At 37.0% G+C, this 18,329-nt stretch overlaps 2 protein-coding genes across 16 annotated transcripts in view; one reads left to right on the top strand and one right to left on the bottom strand.

The window, feature by feature from the left end:
* Positions 1–6,473, top strand: part of FAM13C (family with sequence similarity 13 member C) — a 136,315-nt gene extending 129,842 nt beyond the window's left edge. For 8 of the 13 annotated variants that reach the window (XM_069571657.1, XM_069571655.1, XM_069571656.1 and 5 more), the window contains 3 exons: positions 370–569; positions 2,313–2,414; positions 4,844–6,473. In XM_069571657.1, coding sequence (XP_069427758.1) covers positions 370–569; positions 2,313–2,414; positions 4,844–4,967 — 426 coding nt within the window. In that variant the 3' untranslated portion in view covers positions 4,968–6,473. Of the gene's footprint in view, positions 1–369; positions 639–2,312; positions 2,415–4,843 lie in introns of those variants that run through there. The other 5 variants (XM_069571659.1, XM_069571658.1, XM_069571652.1 and 2 more) reach the window with 2 other exon arrangements.
* PHYHIPL (phytanoyl-CoA 2-hydroxylase interacting protein like) overlaps positions 6,446–18,329 on the bottom strand; it is a 117,002-nt gene continuing 105,118 nt past the window's right edge. For all 3 annotated transcript variants that reach the window (XM_069571700.1, XM_069571701.1, XM_069571699.1), the window contains exons 4-6: positions 16,776–16,950; positions 13,497–13,614; positions 6,446–7,518 (exon numbers count right to left, since the gene is read on the bottom strand). In XM_069571700.1, the coding sequence (XP_069427801.1) occupies positions 6,984–7,518; positions 13,497–13,614; positions 16,776–16,950 (828 nt within the window). In that variant the 3' untranslated portion in view covers positions 6,446–6,983. The remainder of the gene's footprint in view (positions 7,519–13,496; positions 13,615–16,775; positions 16,951–18,329) is intronic.

The following is an 18,329-nucleotide window of genomic DNA, read 5'->3' as shown; positions in this document are numbered from 1 at the left end:
CAGAGGCCTGTGGTCCATCTCTGCTCACCCATGCTAACTCTATTAGAGTCTGGGGTTGGTAAGTCTGGTGGAGGGAAGATTACTAGGCAGTTCCAGACTAGAACACATCCCCGTTGTCTGTGCCTTCTTTGACTGGCAGAAGAAGCTGAGCTTGGTAAGCACGTTAGCCAGCATGCGTGCTTTATTTGCTAGTTAACTTCTGCTAAGCTTCTTCTGATGCAACCAAGCTAGCATTCCTCTTGGTTTTCAGTAGGCACAGGGGTCACCTACTGTTTTCATGGTGTCTATTTAGGGTTCCCTTTTCCTGTTTCTGCTTCCCTAAGAGGCCCTTAGCACTTTGTGACTCTATTGAACTCTTCTTATGATAAGCAGGAGGAAGAAGACTCTGATGAAGACTGTCCACAGGGAAGTCAGCAGCCTTCTTTGCCAAATCCAGCATCTCACCCTCCTGCTGGTGATCACCTCACACACTCTGAAGAGACTGAGCCCGTGAAGCTCCTGCTCCCTGACGAAAAGAAGGAAGTCAAACCACCAGCCCTCTCCATGTCCAATTTACACGAGGCCACCATGTGAGTGTGAATCCTAAGTATGGAGTCGTCTTTGAACTCCTTCTGGTCTGGGGGACCTTATATGTACACACAGTATACAACTGGGAGAGCTATTACACTCTCTAAAAAGTGCCATTCACCAGAAAACACATCTGGTTATCCTCCTAACAGGGAAACTGAGACAAAGCCATGAGGAACCAAGGCTCCTAATAAGGTCCTAAAGTGAAGAAAGTGTTAGTCGCTCAGTCATGTCCGACTCTTTGCGACCCTATGGACTGTAGCTGGCCAGTCTCCTCTGTCCACGGAATTGGAGTGGGTTACCATGCCCTCCTCCAGGGGATCTTCCTGACCCAGGCTTGAACCCAGCTCTCCTGCACTGCAGGCAGATTCTTTGTCTAGTCTGAGCCACCAGGGAAGCCCAACATGGCCCTAAAGATGCCAAAAGTGCTGATGTTCCATTTTCTACCCCTGCACATCATTTCAGCAGGTCTGGTGCCGGTCTAATGCCTGGCAGTGTTGGCCTTTGATGATGCTCAAACAAAAGGAACTGGGATTCTGTGTTGGGTCAGAAGTTGTCAGGACCTTTATTCTAGTCTATTCTATTTAAATAAAATGGTTTTGCCGGACTGGGACTTAAGTAAATGAGCTGACCTTTTTCTTCTAATCGCTCCTCAGTCAGGAGCCATTTGGATTTTCATTAGTGTCATTATTATTATTATTATTCAGTAGCTGCCCTTCCTCTGATCATTTGGCCTTCTTTCATTTGTATATTATAGGCCAGATTATGAGTTTTTTTTTTTTTAACACATGTAATAGTGTGGTGAGTATATATGCCCCGAGAAAGGGATGGAATCCCCACAAATACCTGAGACAAGACCAAGGACTAAGCTGTAAGCTGAGCGTTTGGTGTGCTTGTTATCAGCTGGCACCACAGTTTCAGCTGAGAGAAGAGTGACCTGTTTGGAAGCAGAACATCAGTCTTCCCTCTTCTTCCATTTTTTCCTCTTTCCCTCCCTCCCTGACTTCTCTCTTTCTTCCCTCCCTTTCTTCTCTTTCTTGGTTGGCTGACTGGCTGGTGGGCTCTTCTAAAGTAACTGTACTTTTTTGGGGGTGGGGGGTGGGGAGGGAGTGTGTAGGGCTCTTTGGAAAGCAGTGGAATCATTTTCTTGATAGAAAATGCCCATATATGATTTCAGGGAGTTCACAGAGTTTCTGAAACCAGACACAAGCTCCCCAGGTAAAGCCTCCTGCTCTCAAGCAGTTGAGTTTTCTCTCTTAGAAAGAAGTAAGTAGACTCTGCAACATAATTACAGCTTTCTTGGGGTCTTTGTTTCATTCCCAAGGGTTTTGACATTCCCCTTATAGTCAAGATTCAGAGTAGAATTCTTTTTAAAATCTCTCCCTCTAGCCTCTCTCCAGTCTGTCACCAGATAACTGAGAAGTGTGCTCATCATATCTGAAGTGCTTTCTCCCTCATGCCCCCATGTGGCCTTTACTGTCCCCACTTTTATAATGGATGCAGCCTGCCTGCCTCCCATCCGTCCTTTCCATTTCCTGATGCTGTTATTTTCATCGTCTGTGATGCCCCCGCCACGTGTTCCCCTCTGGTCAGGCTCTACCTGTGTCATCCTTATTCAGAAGGCACTCTTTTAAGTAGAACACTTCTGTATCATAGTAGCTTTTTTGCTAAATAGCTAGCTCTGCTCATCTCTCTCAGTTATGCCAGAGCTCCATAATGGCAAATATATATTCTACCTGATACAGGCCTGTACTTCTTGACCATCTCCGAGAAACTAGGGCTGATAAGAAGAGACTTCGGAAAGCCTTGAGAGAATTTGAGGAACAGTTTTTTAAACAAACAGGAAGGTAAGTGTGGGCAGAGATATTTTTTAAGCTAATGACTCCTAGAGAACTAAGAGTCAGGAGTAAGCTCAGATTTTTTGTTTGTTTTTTGCAGTAACAGTGACTTTATACAAGACATAATTTCCAGTGACTTACAACTAGTGTTTGTCTAATGCAACATTTGGGTAGTATCATTATTGGGTATGTTTTATAGAAGGATGTAGCTATCGAGTATAAGACATGAATCTTTAAAAAAACAAAAGATGAACTCCCTAAATTCCCTAACTTTGCATAATAAATCCCATTATAACTATTGAATTTATCTAAACCTTAAATAAATCTATCTGATCTTTCAGCCCATGTTAGTTCTCTGTTCTAAGTTGACTGTTATATAAGTCCAAGTGACCTACCTTTCTGCTGATGGTAACTATCTAATGAGAAATGTTATGTGGTTGTTAAATTCAGAATGTAAAACAATTTGTTTTCTTTTTTCCTTTACAAAATTTCTATACAACTTTTACATTTTTTAACCTATCCAAACACAGGCAATTTAAAGAGTTTGAGAACCTTCTGATGTGTTATTAGTCCTGCCAAATGGGTCTGCAATGGTACTTGGCATGCCTCTGACATCCAGGGAAGTTAGTCATGTTCTATGTATAGTATTTTAAATGCACCAGTGAGTGGGAAACCCACTTCAGATATGCTTACTACTTGGTTGAGGTTATCTGCCCTCTTGTGGTAATACACTTAAACTAAAGGCAGAAGCGGTGCCATATTACAAGTAAAATCAAATAGTCGAATGGCTACGAAATACAGATCTTGTTTTTCTAAAACATTTCATTGGGAAGGGTTACCTGTCCATAGGTAAAATAACCATGCAAATAGATTATTTAAAAATTTAATGTTCTATAAATGTTCTTGGTAATAGTCATCATGCAAGAAGCATAGTTATCTAGGTATGACCTTAACAATTATGAGCCAGGACCTGTGCTAAATGCTTATGTATGTTTTATATAATGAGAAAAGTGGTTAAGGAAATACTTAGTACAATGCATTCTTGTTTATTAGATAAAGAGGAGTGTGCCGGACCAGAGATAATTGCATCATGAACTATTAGTGTTTCCCTATAAATTAGACTATTTCTTCACTTAGGTATGTTTACACAAATTAAGGTGGCATTTAGATACCCAGTTAGGATAAGTTTGGCCCAGAATACAGAATGGAGTCAAAGGAATTATGTTAGTCTAAAAGGAACTCTGGCTGTAGATTTGTATACTGTTCTGAGTTCTGAACTAGAGATTTCAGGGAAGACTCTTTATAGATTCCCAAAGAATATCGTTATCTACTGGTATTGTTAACACTATATATACTGCCCTGAAATTTCTAGTTCAGAACTCAGAACAGTATACAAATCTATGTGTACTGTTAGCTGTTCTTTTATTGGTAAGAAATATAACTTTATCAGTACTGGTAAAATAGAAGGGGTATAGGCTGTTTGCTTTTTACCCATTTTCAGCTATACTTATGTTACAGAGTTTATTTTATCTGTGTTTATATTCAATAGCAATGGTGGTGACTTCATCTGGGTTTTCCAGTCCTTGTATTTCAAAGTCATGGGTGGAAATATTTTAAAAGCAATTGGCCATCTTTATTAACTAAGGAGATCCTGAACTAACTCTTGTCCTTTAGAAAACATATCCTGGCAATGTATTTTTCTGGGAAGGCAGATGATTTTAACTCCAGATGTTACCCAATTATCCTTCAAAGTAAATGTCAAGAACATCTGGCAGTTAGGAGGCATATGTATCAAACTGGGCATGATCCGTAGTCTAGTCTTAGTAGAATCAGTGTGCAAAGAACCACTACAATTTAGACTCAGATTTCTGCAAGGAACTTCTCTGTGACTCTTCTATACATTAACAGAGATAGTACTATAATTACAAGAAAGTTTAGAAATAATTCATGTTTGTAAGGTAGCTACTGAACTTTTCCCTCCTATTACCATTGATTTATAAGTTATTTCTGTTAATGTAATTTTCGTAGTATTTTTAGGTTGATATTTTAAACAACTATCACTATAAGGGCTGAATATTCTGCACAGGCTTGGATGATGGAAGAAAGACTAGGTAAAAAAATATCTTGAGGGTTCTGGTTTTTATTTCCCGCAGACCTTTCCTCTTCCCCAGTGTTATATGTCTATGCACTGGACAATGTATTTGCAAAACACTTATAATATTTAACTTCTCAGAGCACTATTACATTGAAACCTAGTAACACATGGAAGAGGGAGAGGAAAAAAGACTTGACGAAAAAATCCAGTGGAAATTGTTACCCTGTACTTTTCTCACAAGAGTTAAAAAAGGATTTTTAATAACTTGGTTCATTAATGATCTAATGCATTTATATATATATATATATATATATATATATATATATATTTTTTTTTTTTGCAGAAGTCCACAAAAGGAAGATCGGATACCAATGGCAGATGAATACTATGAATACAAGCATATAAAAGCCAAACTGAGACTATTAGAGGTCCTCATCAGCAAGCAAGATGTGGCCAAAACTATTTGAGGTTCAGGAAATGTTTGTGATCACTTTCACCTGTGATAAGGCAAGTTTATTTTCCTCTGCTGTTCTTGCTAAGTAGTATGACAACTGAAAACTGAAGCACTTTAGTGGGAGTATTAGCTGTTGTTAAGAATGGATGGCAAGTGTAATTATACATGAATAGAAGCGATTAAAATGGGAGAAAATACAGTAAGTAACATATAATTGGAAAATAAAATTCAGCCTTCTCCATGCCAAGGAGAAAATGCAGAGTCAGTATAATTACTTCAGAAAACATGTATTGTATCAAATCTAAGTAATAAAAAGTGTCCACCTGTTAAATGGACCACTGGTTAGAGAAAGTCTACTTAATGTCCAAAGACTGCTTATACTGACATACGGAAAGAGCATGATTTTTAACCCAATAAGAACAACAAAACAAACTCATTTTACATAGAAAGGGATACAGTCATTAAGAATGTAATTTATTTGAAACTTCTAATAGATTTTTAAGTGATAAAAAATCTACTACCTTGTCCCTTAAGTCTGCTAGGCTTTCAGCACCCTAAAATATACTAGAATGTGTCACTGCTAATTTTTTATTTCTATATAAAAATAGCACATTATTTTATCTGTTCCTTAAAATTTTACATTTCTGATTACCAAAGTTCATTCTGATAGCATGTACTTTGTGAATTATCTTTGTTTATAATTGACAGATGTTTATATTAAAATAAAATATTGTATTAAAATTTGAAAATAGGTATTTTGGATAGATGTGTCTGTAGCATATAATCTAATGTGATCATAGTTATAATAGCTAATCTTTTTGTTTACTATAAGATATATAAACTATTTTTCCATTGGGAATATGTGTTTTTCTTAATGTTCCAAGGTCTATACTTTGTAAAGTCAAAAAATTTTCCCATGAACTATAGTTGTTACTCATTCTGTATAAAATGAAAGGTTTAGTACATGTTTGCTGTAACACCTTGGAAAAGAAGCCAGGATACTTTATTTGCATCATTAACTTCAGTGTATATTGTTTTGTTATTTTGTATTAAACCACGTTTATTATTTTGCTTTTGTAAAAATAAGTAAAAGGTCCACATTTTCTCTCTCATACCAGCCATGTTTGTAGTTCTCTTTTCTGTAATGTTTAAGCACAATGGTGAACAAATTCACATTTTCATATAGTTTGGTTGGGATTAATATTGACTATTTCTGAAGCAGATGGTTTCAGAGGCTTACTGTTTTCTCTATAGTTACCTATATTTACCTGATATTTTATAACCTTTATGAATCAGAATAATGTCCTTCACAAATTTGTTTAATTAAAGTTATGTACTTATAACAGGACAGATACACAACTATTTGAGGTTTACAAACTACATCTTTGATAAGGGAAATGGTTTCGTGACATGTATACAATTGCTATTAAGATGTAACTCTATATATTCTATAAGATTGTAAATATTTTATACAACAATACAAATAAAATATTTTTCTATTATATTTATTATGTTGAAACACAGTAGTTGTTTCCTGTTAGCTAATATAAATAACATAAATAACACTGTCAAACAACAAGTTGGAAGTGCTGACAATTCTAGGCTTCAAGATTTAACTCATGCTGCAATTACACTTTTTCATGCGGTTTGGAGTTATCCCAATATTTGTTCAGTAGATTAAAATGAGAGCATATTTAAACACCATTTCTAAGCCATTATTTTGTATTTTACTAAAGCAGTTTATATAATAGTTTGGTTATGTTTGGCATAGAGGAAAAATAAAAACATTGCAGCATCTAGGCAAGAGGGTGTCAGAAACAACTCAGGACAGTTCATCTCTCAAAGTCGTGGGAAGGGTAGGGACTGGGAAACACTACAACAGCTCGGAAATCTGAGAAGTGATGGTTCGCTCTCGGTGACAGTGGCATGGGCATGCTTCAGTGGAAAACATCTGGGTGATGAAAATGGACAACAGAGGATCAGGGCTCCTACGGGAAGAAAGGGGGCCTCAGAATAAGAAAAGTGGGCATTAACGTCCAACACTAATATTACAGGTTTTGCAGCTGGGATCTTTCTTTGCATTTGCAGTAGATAAGCTCATGAGCTGATGACCAGTGATTTCTGCCACGGTGCCTAGAGAAAGATCCACGGGGTCAGTGTAAATGACTTCTAAAATGACATCCTGGGCATGGTGGTAAACCAGCATCCCATCTTCTTCTCTGCACGTCAGAAATTTATTATCCTGGGAATTTAGTTGAGGAAGGCGCTGCTTACAAAATTCATCTCCTGGTGATCCCACAGGAGCAATGACCAGAATCACATAATGATAAGCAGTGTACATACAGTAGAAGTCCCCAAAGTATAAGTTAGTATTGGGGTTAAAAAGTTTTTCTGCTGCAATCTCAAACCTGTATCTTCCATAAGGTGAATCCTGGGGTGGCTTCCCAGTATTGAATTCAGTGCTGCAGCTAAAGAAGATGCCTTCTAATTTTCCACTGATAGGAGAGCCATGGCTGCCACTGTTATCCTTGACGGAGGGCTGCATAGCATTCCCATGATGTTCTCTGCAAGAGAAAATAAATGGTCACTGCTTGGTACAGTGGTGGTAGAGCTACTAATGTATAGAGTTGAATGGTGATAGACTACAAGTCAACTGTCTACTAGTAAGAGCCTGGGTGCTCATCCATCCTACCATCAGATCAAGGAGAATGCATCTTTTGACATTGCTTACAAAAAGCTAAATTCCAGCCATGACCCTAAGGTAAGAATGCTCTGCTACAAACCTTGGAGGTCTTTTAACATGATAAATTTCCTGACCAGGAAAACAAAAGTGGAATGAGAAATGTTATGGCTGAAATCACATCCACTATAAGCCTACTGGGTTTTAGAAGTGATTTGGGGAAGAGAAAACTGGACTGACAACGCTGGCTAAACATGCTGAATGTTTCTTCAAAGTCTGCCAGAATTTAGATCTAAAGTGAGTGTTGTCCATGTACATCAGTACAAAAGCATCTTTTTATTTTTTTGCTTCAGTTTTTTAACCCAGGCCCAGTTGACTACTCAGGTCATCTTACTTGCATTTTGCTTAGAACAGAGCTATTATCTCCTGTTACCACATTCTCAGCTCTTTTCTCTACACTTCTCACCTCCCACTGGGCTGGACCTCTGTCGTGCAGTTCTTCCTACTCCTTGCTCCCTTCCATTCAGTTATACCAACGAAAGAGAAAGTAAGAGACATGGGAAGATAGCCCATGATCTTAGACTATAAGAATTAATATTATGAAAATATCTATTTTTAAAAAATTATTTATTTTTTATTTAACTTTACAATACTGTATTGGTTTTGCCATACATTGACATGAATCTGCCACAGGTGTACATGAATTCCCAATCCTGAACACCACCCCCCGACCTCTCTCCCCATATCATCTATTTTTTTTTTTAAAAGCATGAGAAATGCTGGGCTGGAAGAAGCAGAAGCTGGAATCAAGTTTGCCAGGAGAAATATCAATAACCTCAGATATGCAGATGACACCACCCTTACGGCAGAAAGTGAAGAGGAACTCAAAAGCCTCCTGATGAGGGTGAAAGAGGAGAGTGAAAAAGTTGGCTTAAAGCTCAACATTCAGAAAACGAAGATCATGGCATCTGGTCCCATCACTTCATGGCGAATAGATGGGGAAACAGTGGAAACAGTGTCAGACTTTATTTTGGGGGGCTCCAAAATCACTGCAGGTGGTGAGTGCAGCCATGAAATTAAAAGATGCTTACTCCTTGGAAGAAAAGTTATGATCAACCTAGATAGCATATTCAAAAGCAGAGACATTACTTTGCCAACAAAGGTCTGTCTAGTCAAGGCTATGGTTTTTCCAGTGGTCATGTATGGATGTGAGAGTTGGACTGTGAAGAAGGCTGAGCACTGAAGAATTGATGCTTTTGAACTGTGGTGTTGGAGAAGACTCTTGAGAGTCCCTTGGACTGCAAGGAGATCCAACCAGTCCATTCTAAAGGAGATCAGCCCTGGGATTTCTTTGGAAGGAATGATGCTAAAGCTGAAACTCCAGTACTTTGGCCACCTCATGTGAAGAGTTGACTCATTGGAAAAGACTCTGATGCTGGGAGGGATTGGGGGCAGGAGGAGAAGGGGATGACAGAGGATGAGATGGCTGGATGGCATCACTGACTCGATGGACGTGAGTCTGAGTGAACTCCGGGAGTTGGTGATGGAATGGGAGGCCTGGCGTGCTGCGATTCATGCGGTCTCAAAGAGTCAGACACGACTGAGCGACTCAACTGAACTGAACCCAAAGCGGTCTACATTTAATTGGTTCCCTATCAAATTAATATGACCCCTATAAAGTTACCCATGAAAATTTTCACAGAACTAGAGCAAGTAATCCTAAAATTTATGTGGAGCCATAAAAGATTCAGAATTGCTGTGGCAATCCTAAGGAAAAAGAACTAACCTAGAGGCATAACCCTCCCACACTTCAGACAATACTGCAAAGCTACAGTAAGCAAAATATCATGATAACAGCACAAAAAATAGACATGTAGATCTATGGGACAGAACAGAGTCTGGGAGAAAACCCCATACACCTACAGTCAATTAATCTTTGATGGAGGAGGCAAAAGTATATAATGGAGAAAAGAGTTTCTTCAGCAAGTGGTGTTGGGAGAGCTGGACAACTACATGTAAAAGAATGAAGTTAGAACACTCCCTCACACCATACACAAAAATAAAGGTAAAATGGCTTAAAAACTTAAATATAAGAGAACACCATAAAACGCCTAGAACATAGGCAAAGCATTCTCTGACATAAATTGTACCGATGTTTTCTTATGTCAGTCTCCCAAGGCAATAGAAATAAAAGCAAAAAATAAACAAATGGGACTTAGTCTTGGTTAAAAGTTTTTGCACAGGAAACCAAAAACAAAATGAAAAAGACAGCCTACAGCCTGGGAGAAAATAATTTGCAAATGATGTGATTGCCAAGGGGTTAATTTACAAAATAAACAGTGCATATAACTCAGTAACAAAAAACAAACAACTCAATTAAAAAATGGCCTGAAGAGCTAAACAGACATTTCTCCAAATAGAACATGGCCAATAGGCACATAAAAAGATGCTCAACATTGCTAGTTATCAGAGAAATGCAAATCAAAACTACAAAGAGGTGCCACTCTCACACTGCTGAGAACAGCCATCATTAAAATGTCTACAAATAATAAATTCTGGAGATGATGTGGAGAAAAGGGAACCCTCCCACACGGTTGGTGTGACTGTAAATTGGTGCAGCCACTGTGGAAAACAGTAGGGAGTTTCCTTAAAAATCTAAAAAGAGAGTTACCATATGATCCAGCAACTCCATTCCTAGGCATATCTCTGGAAAAGATGAAAATTCAAAAAGATTCATGCTCCCCAGTGTTTACAGTAGCACTATTCACAACAGTCCAGAGATAGAAGCAACCTAAATGTACATTGACGGATAAATACTACTCAGTCTTAAAAAAGAAAGAATGCCATTTGCAGCAACATCGATGGACCTAGAGATTACCAGACTAAGTGAAGAAAGTCTGAAAGAGAAAGACGATATTACTGCTTCCTATGTGGCCTTCACTGGTGCTGCAGGGGCTAACCTTACTATCATCCCTTGGCTATGATGAAAAGTCCTGGTTTCCACTGGGCCTCCTCTGACACCAGCCCAGTGGGAAGGCTGACAGGCATCTTGTTGCCACTGGTGTGGGTTGTAAACATCAGCTCCCCATTAGCCTTCTCTGATGCCACCGCAACAAGGGGTAGAGGAGGAGCGGAGGGTGGTTCCTAACAGTTGGAAGATGCAAGTCTAAGCTCCCTACCTGGCTGTGGCTGGTGGTGTGGAAAAAAATACTTTTTCCATTGGTGTTTAGCTGGAGTAAAGGCAGTTATCGTCTACAAAGTTTGCCTTCAAGGACATCCCTTTCCGATTCATTTGGGTAAACAGAAGACTTTTGGGGCAGATATTTTTTTGTCTATGCCCACTGATGTGAGCTGAGGACTAGCACCTAGTCCAGAACGAGAGCTAAATAGAAAATCCATCACTGTGTTGTCCTTCGGGTCCCAAGGTCCCTAACTGGTTGACCTTCTTTCCACCTTTCTGACTCTAACGTTTGCTTTATATATATGACACTCCTGGTTTTTAATTGTATGTAGTAGGATGAACAGGGAGAAATAAGTCTACTCTATCTTGTCCTGAATCAAAAATTCTTACCCCATTACATTCTCATGAACAAAACCCAATTAGTAATATGGCATGTATTCTGCATAAATCTACAAGTGCAATTATATGGTGTAGTAACAGCAGAAAACAGATAAACAGGAACTTAGGCTAGGAGAAATGTCTTACTATCTATCGGTGGCAGACATCAGCTCAGAATATACAATCTACCGCCGAACACTAATGGAAATCCTACACATGTCTACCCATATCAGTGGATCCCTGGAGGGAAACCTGTAAGATATAGAAAGGTATTTTAAGGACAAGTAAGCTGCCTAGGGAACTTGAAGAAGGAAGAGCACAAGTGGTATTTTGATCAGGGGTAAGATAAAGCAGTCCTCATATAGGAATTCATTTCTAGAAGGAGAGATCAAAATGAGTTCATTCCATGTGGACTGATGCAGAATTTATCTGGGGATTTTTCATAATTCATAATGATTTGGAAAGTGTGTCAGGTAAGTGAAAGGTTCCTTTCTAGTCAAACACTGTGAATAACAAGATGACATTTTAAATGAATTCTGATAAAGTGTGCCCTGATTAGAATGCCTTACATAAAAAGAAAATCAAGATCCATTGATGCTAATGTGGTTTCAGTTAATACAACTTTTTAAAAAAGCAGTGTTGAAAAACTGTACTCGTGCCTTGGCAAATATATTTTACGTGTACATACTGAAGTATATGTATATACAATGTACCAAATTTAACTTACATGGATTTTACGACTATCATGGAAAGTCCAACAAAGGTAAATTTCCCTGTTAGTAAATACACCTTTTATACTAGTATATTGGAATCAATCATACAATATATACAACAATTTTCTTTCCATTTTCCATACTTTCTCTGTCTTTATCTTTTTCCTTCTTGGAAGAACTTTTGATAACAGATGGAGCAAATTCTAGAGTTATCTAATGACCTGAAAACAGGCCAAAGGACAGAGAAAAGTCAGAGAAACAGTGACCTCCAGTGGCCACCTAAGATTGACACTGGCAGCCTTCCAGGGCTAAGCCTAGTACCAAAGGTGTATTTTATTCCATTGCTGTATTTATTTGGAAAGGAAATAGCAACAGTGGATCTTTTTTTATTTCTAATTTTATGCTTAACAAATATAAAGAAATGCCTTTCTTGTTAAGTCATATGTGATTATTCCCATACAACAACTGACAAGTATAATACTTCGTATTCTCTCTCAGTTTATATTCTCTAAATTATGTGAACAGCATTTTCCATGAATTATATAGACTCAAGGGTAAATAATTTACCAGAAAGAGAATTATAGACTAAACTCTGTATTTATGGGCTACCCAAACATAAGGCAGGAATTGTTTTCATGATCAAAATATATGATATTGCAAAGCACTTATTTTGACGAACACGCATGCCTAACTTCACCTCCCTCTGGTTCCCTTTGCATTTTCCACAGCTTGGAGCTTGTTTAGATTTGGAACCATCATCTTGCTTTAAGAAAAACTAGAGAGTTATGAAACAAAACAACAAAACTTCCTAAATTTTTTTCAGATACAAGCCCATCAAGAGTTTAAAAAGTGAGAGCAAGGCTTTTAAAATGACAAATTATAGGGATTACTGTGTAGGAGTTTTAGAACCTGTACAGCACTGTCAAAGGCTTCTTAAAAACACACATCTACCCATGTACTCTCTTGAAATTCTCTTCTACAAATATGAAAGGGCTGTAAGTATTAAAACTACTTGTGACACGGAATTCTTTTGTATTCTGGGAAACTTTTCAGGCACAGGATAACCTAAAAATACTATTGAACACTAGAATTCAAAGTAAATAAGATTTCCCTCATGAATAATTAACACAGTATAATAGCTGGGAGATTTCTACATTGGCAGAAGCCTGACAATCCCGCTTAATTCACCATATCTCATGAAACAGTCACCCTTTTATTCTCTCATTTTCAGGAGAAAATTCATTAGTTGGTATGAGACAGAAGGTAGTGAGTTACTGGGAATCAGAGGAGTCCGTGACGTGCTCATCAACCTTAATCTTGGCGGCTTAAGGTCTTCCACCCAAACAGATAGGAGTTGGTATTACAAGTGATCACAGAAAAGAATCTAAGTGAAGTGGAAAAAAAAATCCCATGATCTGATTTTCTTCTTTTACTTAATTATTCTAGGAAATAAAAGTCAGTATAATTAAATATTTTGAGAAGTAAACTAAAATTCCTATTTAACAGAAGCAGACTCAAGAGAAACCTGAGCCTAGAATTTGGAATGGCACTTAGTAAAGCAAATCATTATGTATCTTTTTCGATTCTTACCGAATGTAGTCAAAATATTCTTTGTGCTGGTTACGATAAAAAACAGAAAATTTGAGCATCCGTCCTGCAATCACTTCGGCCTTCTCCAACAGTTGTGTTAGATGAACTTTTGAATAGTCTGAAAATAACAAAAAGTTTGTTATTAAAAATACACTATCAAAAGTATTGACTACATGCTTAATAATTTGTAGATTATTCAGATTCTCTTTTGGGAAACTCATCTCAGTGAATAAGAAACTGTACTTAAAAAGAAAACATTCACTGTCTTTGTGGCACATTTTTTCTACAAAAATATTTTTGTTTATGGTTGTTTTTAAGAATAGCCTTGCATTTTTTTCACTCACTGAAATTAAAGATCCTGAAACCAAAGTGTTAAATAAGGAACACGGATTCAGTAATGTCAGTCAGCACCACACTAGCCTTTCTTCCATCAGCTGCTGAATCAAATAAAAGAAGATTGTAACCTGAAAGCAGTAGCAAATAGAATTTAAAGGAGTAATAATAATAATGGCCATCTAATTTACTCCCTAAATCTATGAGGCTGGGAAGACAGATTAAATATAACCACTTTATTGATGCAGAGATTGAGACTTGCCACAGTTTAATGATTTGCCACATGTCCATAAAGCTAGTAACTTAGAGGCTAGGTCTCTGGCGACTAGTTGGTAGTTTTTGAGTACACAAGAGCTTGTGAAAATATAAAGCTGATCTCTTCACCAGCTTTTTGTTTTGAAAATTGAGGATTGTTGCCAAACTCTTGTTCTAGAATCTAAGCAAAAATTTTGGTCTATAAAGATATCAAGACTTTCCAAATGGAAGCAACCTAGTTGAACTACTCATGGCAGCATAGTTTGCGTGCTCACTGCGCCACTGGCTCAACGAAGACTTGTTTAGATTAGGACATGTGATATACAAGGCACTGTGCAAGATTAAATGAATGATCAACTGAAAAGACAGAAAAATTCCTCTTCCTCTCAAAGAATTCAGTCTAAGGGAAGAGGTAATATATAGACAACTGTGACTTCTTATGGGGTTTTATTTGTGTCACTGATTAAACTACATTGGTCAGTGGCATTCTGTTTTATTTCCAGTGCGTTGCACAGTGCATAGCATACCGTATATGCTCAGCAAATTGAGTGAATCAGGTGTCTAGGTTAAAAGACAATATATAAGATAGCTTTCTAAGATTTACAGAGTAAAGGTGATTGATAAAGCTTAGGTGAAACAGCCTCTGAATTATTTTAATAAGCTGAAACAAGAAGCTTTGAAAAAAAATTCTTAGATTTTACTCATGGAAACAAAATGATTTATAGAAAAATACTGTGGCACATTTAAAATAAGCTGGCATTTTCCTTATTATTTACCCCTAAAACTTCCTTAGAATAATTAGGGGATATACTTGAATAAAAGAGCAACAGATCAATCACTCTGAAGGAAGGAAAGAAAACTAAAGGTCTTTCTTTACATACATAGAAATAAAACATGTACTCATGTAGTCATATAGATTATAGAATGGAGTATCTAGACAGGTATTTCTGAACTGAAAATACCAAAAGTCTTCCCTAAGCTAAGGAAGAAATATTATCTCACTTTTCCCTAATGTCAAATGGGGTTTTAGGAGGTACATTATAGCTTCTTAAAAAATGAATACTATGATGCTGTTTGGTACAATCCTATGGAAAATAGCATGGATTAAAACAATGTCAAAAGATACTGTGTCTTTTACCGTGTCTACATCCCTGGTAGGATGCAATAAGGGCAAATGGAAAGATGTGTAAAAATTGTAAGCATGAGGTGGATTCCAAGGAGGAATTTTAATTCAGGAGAAAAGTTGAGGGGATACAGTAACTCTAATGTGACACATAAAATACAGGTAAAATGAGAATTCTTTAAACACTATTAATACAACGTTGAAATCTTTAGCAATTTAATTACTGACTACTGGACTATGATGTATACCACATCTATTCTAAAATATATTTTCCCCACATTTCAGCATCTCTGACATGAGCATAATATATGTGATAAGAAAACACTGTTTCACAGTTTAATTGGCAGTTTAATTTTTTCTTAGCAATACATAAAGTGGTAGATCTTACAATCTATGACATCTTAGGAAGAAATACAGTACCAGAGGGATACTATTTGGTTTGCTCTCATACACTGAGATACTTAGCAGCTTCCTCACAGAACAAACAAAAAAGGTTGAAGATAAAATCACAATAATTAAGCATTAAAACTTCCATTCTACATATCCACATGGGAAATTTTATACTGAGTTTGAAATTAAGAAAAAAAGAAGATATTGAGATAAAGCAGTAGCTAAGCACATCCTGAGTCTGAAATAAATCTACTGTGAGGCTATGGGGAAAAATTAGGTGATTTATCTGAAGGATGCCTCAGCTGGGGAAGTTGCTAAGCAACCTGCAATAGGTGAGACAAGTGTCTAAGACTTTTTCTACAAGCTCCTTTGTGTGGAAACAAACATTTAGCCTCTTTCTACAGTTTCATAGAGGAAACAATCACCTAGACAAAGAGGAAACAAAGCCCTATTCTAAGAGACAGAAAGAATGGATGGCTGATGTGTTCAGGTAGTTCTATGTCTTTGTGTCCCTTCACCATCTATTTAAGTGCTCAATAAATATTTGTTTCTTGACTGAATGAACAACTGTATAAAAACACAATCTGAATGGTTATGGTAACCTTTTCAACCCAGTGGGCTATTAAGGTACAGTTAAGAGCAAGAGGGATGGGCTGTCTACATTAGACACCCCAATGCCAAATGGCTCTGAGGTACTTTCATGAAGCAAAGCACACACACTCACATGACATGAGTTTAGAGAGAGAAACTGAAAAAGTGAGAAAGTGAAAAATCCAATAACATTTCTGAAATTAGAGAATGATGTTTCTGGCTTCCTTCTTTCAAGACTGTGAGAATAAATGAAAAAAAGGAAGGAAAAGATCTCTCTCCCTCTCAAAATGAATCTCAAAATATGCTGAATATATTTTCATACTGCATCAATTTATAAAGCCTTTACTTTGAAAAATCAAACTGTGCATGGAGCACAGAAGTAATTTAATGCCATTACCCAGGTTTTGCTGAGAATCTCCACTCTCTCTAATCAGTTTTTTCTGTCACACAGTGCTACTGGCAATGTAAAAATGACCAATGTAATAAATACCACTTAATAATTACAAAAAATATATTTTCTATAATTAGTTTTCCAGGAACTATTAAATAAGCCCCCCCCCCCCCATATTTGTACCCAGTTCTCTTACCTGCTGTGCAGAATTCTATAATTTCACTCCATTCAGACACAACATAATCACCATCAACTTGTTTTGAGGCAGTCTGCACTGCTACTGTGTACTCAGTTCTTGGGCTCAAAAACCAGTGTCCACGGACAGTCATCGGCAAGGGAACAGCTTTTGCCACCAGTTTTGTTGGAACATCCTAAGAAAGGAAAGGAGGAAGAGAGGGACGGGTGGGTGGAAGAAGATGAATTAATGTAGCAGTGTAACTTGAGTCCGTTGTAAACAGTGTGGAAGAACTTATTAAATTCCTAGCTAATATCTTTAAAGATATTTAGCAATTACTATCTTCAAATCTCTTATTCTTCAGATGTAAAAAAAAAAAGGCCCGATTTGATCAAGAAACATGCAAAGTTAACACAGCTAGCTGATGGCATCAGTGTGCGTGGACTCATCTTGATTCTAGTATAATGTTCTTCTCCGTACATTCCTTAATACGCTCCTTAAAGTGCAATATTCTAATATTTTAAAGCATTATATTTATTTAATATATTTCTGTTGTTCAGTCAGAGAAGCCCATTATTAAGTATTTTATATGTGAAGGCACAGAATATTTTTAAATAAATGTTTGCTTCACATACAAATGTGGTAACATTTGTTTTACTTGTATTCAAGTATGGAGCCTATATCACAGAAAGTCTAGGTATTTTAAAACAATGATTAATAAGGTAACTAAACCTAGTTTGTATTCACTGTATTTCCAAAGATACAGTATTCTAAGTGTGGAATGAAGAAATGGGGTCAAATCTTGACCCCTCACCATTTAATGCTAAACATTTCAAAGCTAATTCAATGAAGCCAAATGTCACCAAAGAGAATATCCAACACTAGCAAGATTAAAATTGCAACATAGGAAATTACTGTTTTATCAATCTTGTCCTATCACATTTATCTGTACATATAAGACTCACTCACCATTAGCATGTATAGTTTTACTATACACATATAGTAAAATGCATAAATTTTAGACAAGAATTCTTCCAAAAGATTTATCAAGTTAAAATTTAGTTATAAAATATTAAAATAAGATCAGTTTTCATATCAGTGAAAACACTGAATACATAAGGAAGAATTTTTAAGTCAGAGAACTATTTATCCTCTCTAGAGCTACTTTTGGAGAGAGATATGTATCGGTTAAGATAGTGATAAGCAGACAGCTAAGAGCATAAATATCAGAGAATTGTTACAAGTCTAAAACACCTGAAGGCTATTCTTACTCTCAAACAATAAAATAAAATTGATTACATAAAGCAATTTTCAGCCCATAAGTATTTTGACAAATATTCTCAAGTTTATAAGCTGCCACTGATGTTCTCCTTTTGGCAGCTCTTTATAGGGAAAAATGTGTGCTTCAGTGGAAAACTATGAGCCATCTGCAGTGCACTCTGCTGGTTGTCTTCCTCTGATTTTGCAGAATATATTCTACAACTCTGTAATTTGTAGACAGGCGATACCGACTCCATTATTCTTGTCTAAACACATGCCAGTGAATTTTGCCCCCTGGAAGTACTCCCTGTATTG

Source organism: Ovis canadensis, chromosome 25 (genome assembly GCF_042477335.2).
Source record: "Ovis canadensis isolate MfBH-ARS-UI-01 breed Bighorn chromosome 25, ARS-UI_OviCan_v2, whole genome shotgun sequence".
NCBI lineage: Eukaryota > Metazoa > Chordata > Mammalia > Artiodactyla > Bovidae > Ovis > Ovis canadensis.
This window is presented reverse-complemented; position numbering and strand designations above follow the sequence as displayed.